The sequence below is a fragment of the Micromys minutus genome (assembly GCF_963924665.1).
Source record: "Micromys minutus genome assembly, chromosome: 24".
NCBI lineage: Eukaryota > Metazoa > Chordata > Mammalia > Rodentia > Muridae > Micromys > Micromys minutus.
Window position 1 is genome coordinate 18,203,406 of NC_137959.1, and position 12,190 is coordinate 18,215,595.

At 42.8% G+C, this 12,190-nt stretch overlaps 1 protein-coding gene across 1 annotated transcript in view; it reads right to left on the reverse strand.

The window, feature by feature from the left end:
• Positions 1-780: 780 nt before the first annotated feature.
• BBS2 (Bardet-Biedl syndrome 2) overlaps positions 781-12,190 on the reverse strand; it is a 31,843-nt gene continuing 20,433 nt past the window's right edge. Inside the window, exons 13-17 of the mRNA XM_080937486.1 lie at positions 10,330-10,461; positions 8,780-8,917; positions 7,962-8,074; positions 2,286-2,434; positions 781-1,178 (exon numbers count right to left, since the gene is read on the reverse strand). Coding sequence (XP_080793612.1) covers positions 1,072-1,178; positions 2,286-2,434; positions 7,962-8,074; positions 8,780-8,917; positions 10,330-10,461 — 639 coding nt within the window. The 3' untranslated portion in view covers positions 781-1,071. The remainder of the gene's footprint in view (positions 1,179-2,285; positions 2,435-7,961; positions 8,075-8,779; positions 8,918-10,329; positions 10,462-12,190) is intronic.

Here is a 12,190-nt window from a genome sequence, read left to right on the forward strand (position 1 = left end):
AGAGTCAAATGTGGGCTCTCAATACCTCTTGGTAAAAGCTGTGCTATTTTTTGTGTGACCACTGGCATGTCTTTTACTGAGCCTCTAATTCTTTGTTGTTTTCTTATTTATTGGTGTTTTTGAGAAGTGTCTCTGTGTGCCCCAGATCTCCGACTGCTACGATTACAGAGTGCCACCATATCCAGCTGTGAACTTCCAATTCTTATAACTCCTGTTCCTAAAGGTGGCATTCCCTCCAAAGATAACAGCTTTATTATGTCTTCAGACTATATAAGTAATGCATGTTCATTGTTGAAAATTAAAACAGTGTGGAAAAACACAAAGGTCAGTTGAAATCCCATCATCCTGTGACAACCATGTGTTGCTGTGAGTGTTTCAACATGGCCACCCCGCACTGTCTTAGGAAGCATGACTCTGCTCTGCCTTCCCTTTCTCCTGTTGGGTACATACGAGGGTATAGGGTGGTTTGTCAGGCGGGGCTCGGGGGAGCCACTGAAGGCTGCCACTGCAGACAAGAATGAAGAGTTCCCTCATGGGGGATGCATTTGCAGAGCTGTATTCCAGCTACTACTACCCCAGCTGATAGACTGCCTTTACTGCCTTTCCTTCATGTAAGTGTTTACACAATCATTTGAGTGATTAAAAAAATGGATGTCTGTATTTTTGGTTTTCCCCACAAAATAAAGGTGTTTGTGCATTTCTGCTATGGTAGTAATTTATAATCAACAAGGAGGGACTAGTGTCTTATTTTTTAATGAAAAAGTAAATATTCCATTTTAAATTTCAGTTACAATTGCAAAGGGGGAGATAAATTCATCCACTAATTTTACATACAAAAACAAGTTAAACTCTAAAATGGTAATATATTTTAAGGAAGTTTCACTCTCATACAAATCAGCAACATACTACTGATGTCAAATGAAAGAGACTTTCAAATGAAGTGCTTTGTCTTTATCTTAGTGTGGTTTCATCCTTAGCAGCCTGGATTCATCAAGATTTGACTGGGAGCAAACCAACCTCCATATGTCTACACATAAACTTTTTGCAGCTTCCTTCCTCTTTTCCTGTCTCCTATGAAGGAGCAGTCCCCACCCGCATGATTCTGAAGAGTGTGTTGATGTTGTTGCTTCGAATCGCATCCCGACAAGCACTGATCACCTGATTCTTGGGCTTTCCAACTGTGTGAGAAAAAGCATGAAGTCAGTGCATCCCAAAAGATGATTAAAAGGGAAATTACAGATGCAAAGCCAGGTATGGTGGCACAGGTCTTTAATCCCAGCACTCGGGAGGCAGAAGCAGGCAGATCTCTGAGTTCAAGGCCAGCCTGGACTTCAGGGTGAGTTTCAGGAAAGCCTGGACTACACACAGAAACTCTGTCTGGAAAGGAAGAGGTGGGAGTAAGGACAGTTTGAAGACGGGGTAGAAAGAAGTTACATATACAAATTTTGCTAACTTGCTACTTCTTAGAAAAGACAGAATTAATTACAAAACAAACTTGGAGGTCATCCCAAGCCAGAATCAAAGTAGGTTTTAGAGATGACTCAGCTCACACTCCTAACAAAGACAGTGGAGCAGAATCAGCAGCTCTCCACTGCATTTCCACTGCCTCAGTAACTTCCAGTCTTCCTTTTTTTCCCTCCCTAACAACGTCATGCATTTCCTTTGGATTACAAACACTAAGTTTTCCTTTAGGACAGTGGTTGTTGGTTACCCACAACCATAAAATTATTTCTTTGCTACCAATTTTGCGACTGTTATGAATTGTAATTATCTGATATGTGACCTCTAAAGGGGTCACAGCCCACCAACTGCTGCTTTAAAAGATATAGCAAGATCTCAGAGTAGGAATTTAGGCCCTTTTTTGGGGGGGTGGGGGTATGTGCATCTATGTATTGGTTGGTTGGTTGGTTGGTTGGTTGGTTGGTTGGTTGGTTGGTTGAGACAAGGTTTCTTTATATAACCTTAGCTGTTCTGGAACTCATGCTGTAGGCCAGGCTAGCCTAGACTAACAGAAGATCTGCCTGTTTCTACCCCTTGAATGCTGGGATTAAAGGTGTATGCCACCATGCCCTATGAGGCTTTATGTCTTTAAAAATTAAAATAAAAACAAAACAAAAATCTGTCTAGAGAAAACTAAAGCCCTGGGTCTGAGCAGTAGAAGCCAAGAGTGTTGAAGGAAGGCTGCTTCAGGCTCCCATGTGCGGTTTATAATGCATCCACAATCTGCCATGACCCTCGTGTTTTCAGAATATCACAGACAAATCGGGTACCAGGGAAAGACTTACCGCGCAGACGGCCTGCTCTTTGGATTGCTTGGTTCACTGCCTTCAGGTTTCCTAACAGTTCTGTGTGGTTGTTACAACGAATCTTATATCCATTTAGCAAATCTTTATTAAGGTCATAGAGTTCCATATAACGACTCTTCATTGTTTTCCTGTGTAAATCAACAGAAACCCAGCATCAACACTCAGCAGGCTTCTGACTCACACTGAAAGAGAAAGCAGCCAAGCGTGATGGTACACAGTTCAAAGCCAGCCTGGGCCACTAGTGAGAGCCTGGGCTCAAAAGAACAGAAGGAAGAAGGGGAAACATGCTTTTAGCTGTGTTCTCACTAATTACTAAGGTTTGCCTTGAAAACATCCAAAAGTTTCCATCAAAATATCCTCTTTTTTTCTCAGGTAAATAGAAAACAAGTGAGCTTTTTGAGTAATCAGTCCATGGTTTGTTTAGATTTAGAAATTTAAGCCGTGGGTTGGCAAGTAGGGAAAATTCAGCAAGACAGTAGCTATCTTTCCTTCAAGTTTCAAATTAGCAATTCATTAAATAAAAAGGCCTATTGGTAACATATTTCTAGAAAACAGACTCGGCTGTGTGGGGCCCTAAAGACACAGAAATGGCTGAAGTCAGACTCAGGTGAGATCCCACCTGTGCCTGACAAAAACAATGGCCCAGAGTAACTCAGAAAACCGCAGAGTATACAGAATATACTGACCGACGGCCTCCTGGCTCTCTAGAAAGTCCTAGATAGGGTCCTGACGCATGTCATAATTAGCTCATGCTCTAATCACCCAATTCTGAGAAACAACAAGGGCAAAAACTCAAAGAATTTGCTGGCTGACAGCCACAAGATCTCATGGAAAAGACCCAACTATACATCATCATCAGCCTAAACAACATCATCCAATGAATCCGAAGGTCACTGCAACCCACCAATGCGACATCATCACCCCATGCTGTTGCTGAAACCTGCCCTCAGAACTGTATAAAAATTGTGTACTTAGAAACCTCGGGGTTGTCTCTGCCCTGCTTACATAACGACCCCAGTACACTGGACATATTAATTAAACCTCTTGCCTACTGCATCGGTGTCTCAGTCTATCTGTGTCTCTGTGGGAGTGGACACCCTGATCGTTGGGCCACTGGGGTCTACCTCTCAAGTGCTGGGATTAAAGGTGAACGCCACCACGCCCTGTGAGGCTTTATGTCTTTAAAAATTAAAAACAAAACAAAAACCTGGCTAGAGAAAACTAAAGCCCTGGGTCTGTCTGAGTAGTAGAAGCCAAGCCTGTATACTTTAATACTTTACTAAAGTTTCTAATCTTTATAAACTTTAGTAAAGTATGGGCCAGTGAGATGGCTCAGTGGACAAAGGGGCTTGCTGACAAGTCGGATAATGTGAGTTGAATCCCCAGAATCCACATGATGGAAGTTGTCCTCTGACCTCTACATACACACACATGCACTCATGCCTGTGCTCATACAAAGTACATGAAACGAATGTAAAAAAAAATTTAATACAACACAGTATTCCAATACAACAATGAAAATTAAGAAGGCTGAACTGAAGCTCATGCTGTGCTGAATACACAATGGTAGTTTCTCTACAGCCCTGGCAGTTTCTTAATACATGTGCAGCATTAGGTCTCTCCACACATTTGTTTAAAGAAAAGAAAAAACCCTCCTGTGTTGCTGCTACGTCCTTACTGTATAACCCAGTAGTCCTATTCCAAGAGAAGTAAAAGTTCATATCTACAAAACCCATTAAAAAAATAATAACCACCACAGTTAGGACACAGTCATCCTCCAGCTGGTGAAGAGATAAACTGACCATCCCCTGTCTCTGTGTGGCATACTATTCAGCAATAAAGAAGGGGGAACTGAGCCACAGAGCAGCATGGATAAATCTCAAAGGCAAGATGGAAATCAAAAAAGGACCCAACTTAAAAGCTTATGTGTGGCATGATGGTACTGGGCAACGGTAAACTACAGGGTTAGAAATGGTCCCTGGAGATGAGGAAAGGAATCAACTTTCCACATCTTAATTTTAGCAGTAGCGACACTGTCAGGGAAGTTCTGAAAATTGTTTATGCATTTTACAAGCCATATGCCAGCTATGTTTACATAAACAAGAAACATGAACAACTGTGTTAAGCTCAAACGAGTCTAAGAAGAACATGGAGGTTTGGAGACACGTTCTTCCTCCAGGAGCCTCACACTGTGAAATCAAGTGCTAAGGTGTCAACAACAGAGAAACAAAAGCACAAATGGAGACCCAGAAGTAGTTGGCTTTGTAGACCAGGCTGGCTTCAAACAGACTACCTACCTCTGTCTCCTGAGATTAAAGGTGTGCGCACTATCACACACCTGAAAATTCTTTTGTATTTTTGGTCTAGCCTTTAATGGTTGAGCTACTCTCCAGCCCTTTATCTAAAAATTCTTAAGTAGCATTTTAAAAAATCAAGTGTTCATTAACACAGAAAACTATAATTACAAAAAATGCAATGTAAAAGCTGCAATTTATAATGCAAAGAATATAAAACATCTAGGCTTAAACTTAACATGGCAAAAATGACTGCAAGATGTTGCAGGACATTTGACCCCTGAGACTGTTACTCACTGGAAAAAAAAAAAAAAAAAAAAAAATTCTAGCTGTGGTGCAGTTCAGCCCTTAGCACACACCTTTAATTCCTCTGGCTGGAATACAAACACACCTGTAATCCCAAACAATAAAGGTAAAGTTAGTTTGTAGAAGGAAGTGCTCATGTTTAAAAGTGATGTCTAATTGAGAGGCAGACAACGTGATGAATCAGAGAAAGATGAGACAGAGTAAGATATGTCCAGTTCTTATGAGAACAGAGGAATGAGAGGTTACTTAAAAGAAAGCAGTGCAGAGAGTAAGGATACAGTTTTACGGGGACAGTTGTACAGAGACAGGTTGCAGAAAGATATCAAACTAGAAACATGAAGACAAAACAAACCAGAGGATGAGAAGGAACCAAATATCAGAACAGGTTGCTAGAGTTAGTTCGAGGCCAAGCAGAGCAAAACATGAGAGGCTGAGAGAAGCCAGATTGAGTAAGTTGTCTTGGAGAGGAGTTTGAGTCATAATAGATGAGTTGAACCAGCCAACAAGAAAGAAAAGCTGGAAAAAGTGAGCCTATTCAGCAGCAGGTCTCAGGGGCTGAAAACACTCTAGGCCTAGATAAGATTGTATGGAGGCCAGAAGCTTCCAGAACTAGACCTAAGTTAGCAGACGGAGGCAGTAGACCTTGAAGAAGACAATTATATTAGTTCGTGTTGTTTTGATCTTTGGGGGGGTTTTGTTTGTTTATTTTTGAGACAGGGTTTCTCTTTGTAACCTTAGCTGTCCTGAAACTCTCAGAGATCTGTCTGCCTCTGCTTCCCGAATGCTGGGATCAAAGGTGTGGCCTCCACAGTCTGACACAAGAACAGTTTTTAAAGACTGGACAAAAACAAACCCTTGAAGTGGCTGACACCCAGATAAAGGAAGCCTCAGAGCACTGCTGAGAAGCAGACGGGACTGGAACACGTTCAAAGCCATCCATCATGCACTCTTGGCTAACATGACACTATTTTCATGTCATTTCTAACACAAATGACAAATATATCATGATAGCAACAACCCAGTGTTACTTTTCCCCCAGAATTTGAGTCACCTAAGTTGCAAAGAGCAAAGCAGCACAAGTGGCTAAGAAGGAGAGTGGGTGGCCTGCAGCCACACAGGAGGTCTGAGGCAGGAGGACTGAGCGTGAGACTAGCCCCACAAAAACTATACTAAAACAGAAATGCTGTGTGATCCAGAAGCCTACTCTGGTTTACTGACCACAAGAATTGAAATCAGGGTCTTTAAAAGATTAGCACATGTGCACCGCAGCACTGTTCACAAAGATAACACACACACACACACACACACACACACACACAAAGAAGCCCATTGGCACATGAAAGGAGAAACACAGCTTAGCAGGCAGACAGAAGGCCATTTTGTAATATGCAACAACCTGGTTGAACTTTTTGAAGATCTACGCTAAGTGAAAGAAACCAGTCCCAAAAAAGACAAAAACAACATGATGCCATTTCTATGAGGAATCTTACTATAAAACTATCAAAACCCATAGACAACAAGTAGACTGGTGTCTGCCAGGGGCTGGGGAGAGGAGAAAGCAGGGAGTTAATTGTTGGAGGAACCGAGGTCCTTGAACTCACAGAGAAACACTAAAAGAACCAAGAATGTTAATCAGGCAGGGGAGTATCTTCAACAGAAGAGACAAAAATCAAATGCCTGCATTTCGTCCAGAAAGCTGAGAGTGGATTTTGTTAATGACCTGATGACCTTTCTGCTGTCTGTGGAGTCAGACCTCCCCCTCCTTTTGCTATCCAATCCCCCAGAATGATTATCCCAGACTCTCCCCTCCCTAGACCATTACCCATCCTTAAGGGAGATGTCACACGTCTATTGTGACCTGCTGACCTCTATGATATCTATCATCAGAGACCACACTAGATTTTAGACCTTTCAGCTATAAAATTCACCCTCATGGTCACATGTACATTGTAAGGAGTTTCTATGTGGTCACACCTTAACCTTGATTGTGCACCTGGAATTGGACTGACTGGAAACCTGTTCCTAAACTGTCCTGTGTTTAAAACACACTGACAATGAACTGCCCAGATTAGACTCCCCGAGGTCTGGTCCAGGTTCATGAAGTCAATCTGCACTGGATTTTCACTCTTGTCTTCTTACAGTTCACTTCTCTGCCTGGGTACCTGCAGGGACCCCTTCAACCAATCAATGTACACTTCACAAACCACACAGTTCTGGAGCTTTTCAAACTAAATAAATGAAAACAGTTTGTACACGGGTGTTCAGTCTGTGACGTGTTTATAGGCTTTCTCACTTTCTCGGTGTCCATGTTGTGGCCACTCATCGCCTACTGACAAACCTCATCTGTGACTCACTGCCCTATGACGGATCTCGTAACACATCCATCATATTGTTGATGCTACTCTGGGTTTCCACTTGGGGATTTGCTATGGTTTTGATATGGTTTAAGTGTGCCCTCCAAAGGTCCTTGGTGTGTTAATATTAAGTAGGACCTTTTAAATGGTATAGCACAAGGTCATTAGGTCATCAATGGTGTTGCCTTTGGAAGGGATTAAGATAGATCTTGTTGGATCCTAGTTAGTTTTCTCAAGAAGCCTACTGTAGAAGAAAAAGCGAGTCTGCCCGGCTTCCATTGTGGCTACACAATTTCTTGCTCTTGCCTGTGCTCCTGCCCTGATGCTGCCCACCACTGGGCAATGCCATTAGGAAGGCCCTCAGAGACCTGGTGCAGCATTATTTGGAGCGGGAACTTCCAGAAACTGAACAGACAACTCTTCTCTACACATTATTCAGTCTTAGTCATTCTGCTATAGCAATGAGAAGCAGACACAGGATCTTTATACCCAATGCCTTTATGAATGTCATGTACACATATAGAATGAGCACAAATCTCTCTAATAATCACAGAATACGTTTTCAGTTTTATTAATAATACCAACTTATTTTCCAAGATAACTGAATTAATTTGGCCTCCAACTAGCAGCATCTGAGGGTTCCTACTCTTTACCGCTCACATTTGACTAGTCAACTTATCCCAGCTCTGCTAAATACTCACATGTCTCTCATCAGACGAGCATCCTCCGCTCTGACCAGCAAACTTCGGATGAGGTTAGAGTTCTCAGCCATGTCGGCGCTGAGCTTCTGATGCACTGAATGATACTCATCCACCTGAAGACCAAGAGCACTCGGATTAACACGGCTTCACACATTTCCTCAGGAAGAGTCTGAGAAGTCACTGCCTGCCATGTACAGAGTCCCTCGTCCTCCCTGCTCAGTCATGCCATCTTATGTACCTCAACGTTCATCTCCTTTTAACAAATGGTCTGCACTACCTTCAGTGATGATACCCCAGGTTAGACCTTCCTATGTCAGCAACAAGAGTCTGAGCAGCATACACATTAAGGTTTTAGTGATTCACAGTGATACTGGCGAGGTTTTGGTGTCTCTGGTGTCTTCTCAGGAGGGGGCAGCGTAACACTGAGTATTGAACCTTGGGCACCACTCAGCTACAGCCCCAGCTCCCAGAGTGGTGTTCCATATGACAGCCAATCACAATCTTTATTTTTCTTTTTTAATTTTGAGTTTGAATTTTTGGAAAGCAACGAACTCAAGACCAATGTGGATGCAGCAGATTAGATAAACAGAAAGTCAAAGTGTTGTGTACACGTCAAAGAGCACCCTCTGGAACCAGGAAAACAAGGGATGAAGAGGCGGCTTCACTTTTACACAAATCTTCTAAGGAACGCACACACCAATGCTCATCGAAGTTTTTACAAGATTCTTTAGAACAGTTATCATACGGCACATATGCATGCATGTCTTTGCTTACTTTATAAGAGACACATTTCCAGCGCTGAGGCTGCTGTGGCTTACCTTCACTAGCACTTTTCGTAATTCCTCAAAGTAGACGGGGAAATCTGCTTCTACCTGAAGGTCTTCAATAGCAAAAAAGGATGTCATCGACTGGATGATATCACCAGCAAGATCAATATCATCAGTGTTCACAGTGACCTATCCGGGGAAAATGGCAGGTTAGCATCCTCACAGATGGAGGAGAGTCAGCTTCTAACTCTCCATGCTCCGCACATTTCTTGAGAACATGTACAGCGATAAAGTCACTGCTTTTAGGAGACTGTAAACCACAGTCATGTTTGCTTGAAGGTGGCTAAAGGTCACTCCTGTAACCTTATAAACTAAATGAAAGATTAGCCAAACAATTAAAATGATTTTGTGCCAAGTGTCATTCAAACCTAATCTCCCAAGTAGCTGGGAATATAGGTCATGCTGTTGTATGTGATTTTGTAATCAGGAGAAAAGTAAAACAGCAAACAGCCAAGAGCAAAAACCAGTGTCCTTGAGAACTTAAGTGATTTCTGATGTTTTTCTATCTTATGATATAAAAATGCCTGCAGTGGAAATGGGAAGCTGGAAGTTCCACAATGAGCTAGAAACTCCAACTGTCTGCCTCAGTTTCCCCAATCTCCTGGATGTTGCATACCCCATTTTGATGATGCTACCTTGGTTTGCCCTCAGTCAGCCATCTCTGCAGGATGCTTAAGTCTCTGCTGTTTGACGATGTTCTATTCTCTAATGCCTGCTGCACTCTCTCCTGCCACTGACATTTATTTTTGCTTGCTATATACTTAATAAACTTACTCATTCAAAATAAACAGCACAGTTACCATGGCTACAGCCGATCACTCTCCAGACTCACAACCAGCACGGCTTTTTATTGTTACTATTTCCCCTTTTACTTATTTATTTTGGTCTGGTTTGGTTTTGAGACAAGGTACATAGCCCAGGCTTGAACTCAGAGATCTGCCTGCCTCTGCCTCCTGCGTGCCACCACAGCACGCTCCTCGCGGCTATTTTCTATTGTCAACTCGACACAATCCAGAATCAACCGTAAAGGAAATAGAATGGTCTGGACTGGTGGGCCCGTAGGCATGCCTGTAAGGGGATTTTCTTATTGGGTAAACTGAGGTTGGAAGACGGCACCCTGATGGGCAGCACCATCTTGTGGGCTGGGGCCTGAAGGGAAGGAAACAGAAGAGCAAGCGGCACATCCCTTGCCTCTTCCGCTTTGCTCCTTGACTGTGGATGGAAACATGGGCAGCTTCTGCCACCGTGACTTCTTCACCATCATGCTCTAAGGCTGGAACTCTGACAAACATACATCCTGTCTCCTCTACACGGTTTCTGCAGGGTACTTTGTCATGGTAACAGGGAATGACACTAAGACACCAGCTCTCCCCACATTATAGAAGGAAGGAATGAAAGACAAGAACAAAGCACGACACTGCTGTTCCAGAGTGAAGCCCAGTGTCTACAGCGACACTGTGTTGACAGTGTGAGTTGCACTTGGCACGTGACTGGTCAAACAGCATGGTCGACAGAACTCTATGCCCAGTGTCATACGTCACCTCTCCACTTGGTTTCATTTTTATGTAGAGCTGGCCGCCATTGCGTAAAGACGTGAAACAGACTTGAAATGGAGCATTCTGAATGTTACTGTCTTCTGGCAACAGAAAGTTCTGGTTGAGCCATGTGACCATCTTAAAAATAGAATGAAGTGTGCTTCAGTTTTTAAAGAGCAGTCATTGTGGGAAGAATTCCTTTCTCTAGTTTTACAACTTGATTTTTAAAAAAGACTTTATACCCCACCAGCCCCCTACACACACAGGCCAAGAACATGTGAGCCACACCCCCTTACCCTCATTCCTGGTCTTCAGCATCACTCATAATTACAGCCAGCCCACAGCAGACACGAGTCCTTCCTACTTGGACATAAGCTTACATGCAATGCACAAAGGGCAGAATAACATCTTTTCTGTAGATAGACAAGACTATCTGCAGAGGGCGGGCCTACTATTGTGCTTTTTTATTTTTTATTTTTATTAAGTAGCCATGTGCATACTCAGATGCAGGTTACCTGCAGTTTTGATGTCAATACTTTCCAGTGGTTTGTAATCCTGCTTCCAAGAAAGAATCGTCCATGAGGCTATCTAGAAGGGCCTGACTAGTGATCTGAGAATGTATATAGTTAAAACCTCAAGAATTCCGAAGCCAGCATCCCACCCTGTTTTCTCTGCCCTGGAAGCAGTTCTCTGCCGTTCCTCACCCTGAAAATGTAGGCCTGCTCCAAGTTCTGTTCTCTCTGCTCCTTGGTCAGGAGCCAACACTATCTACAGCTTTGTTGAATCAACAGCCAGAAAAACTGGCTGATGAAAGCCCCAACTCAACAGTGCCACCTCTCTGTCCCTAGCTGCAGCATCCAGAAAGTACCATTTCAAGGACATCAGCATAGCAGCCCAGTTCACTGGAGCTGGGCTAGTGGAGCCGGGATGCCTGGCTCTGGGGCTGGGACTATGTGGGGAGCCTCACCACTGGCTACACTACACACACGCTCTGAAGCAGCAACTCTTTGACCCTTGGCTCTGTCCTCTCAGAGACCATGGGGCTCTCTTGCCTAATGGTGGCCTTTCTCATCCTCTTTGAAATGTGAAGCAGCTGTCTCTACCCCCAGCTCCCACAGTCCTTTTCCAAGTCTCATTTGCCCTGCAGGTTCCTCTTCCTGAACCTCCCAGGAAGTGTAGGGAAAGTAGGGCTCAAGCTCAACAGAGAAGTCAAGCAAGTAGTGTATTAATAAGAAAAGAAGAGTTCTGGAGCTTAACCAAAGGTATAGTCCACTGCCATAGATGTTAAGTCATGGAATCTCCTAGGCTCTGTATCCTCCCATTAGATGGGAGTTCCTCAAAAATCATTATAAATTTAGTTAAGGTAGCACTTGAGCTTAAAAAAAAAAAAAAATGCCCCCATCTCCCATCTTTCCCCCTTGAGACTTTTCCCTATGCAGTAGAGGGTGGCCAGGAATTCCTGGGTCCGAGTGATCTTTCTGCCTTTGTCTTGCAAGGAGCTGGGAATACAGATGGATAATGCTACCCTAAACATGTTTCCTGTCTCTTGAAACACTAAGGCAAGACAACTGCACTAATATAGCAAAAAAAAAAAAAAAAAAAAAAAAAAAAAAGAATTAAGAATAGTAAGAATTCAGCTGTAACTAAGAATTACTTAGGAAAGTGTGTGTGTGTGTGTATGTGTGTGTGTGTGTGTGTGTGTCAAAGTTCAAAGAAGAAGAAAAAAAAAAGTTCAAAGAAGAAAACTTTCAGCAAATTTTGAGTTCTGTTTTATTTTGTTTTTTTTTTTTTTTTTTTTTTTTTTTTTTTTTTGAGATATCTCACTTATGTAGCCCAGGCTGTCTTAAAATTTCTGATATAGCCCATG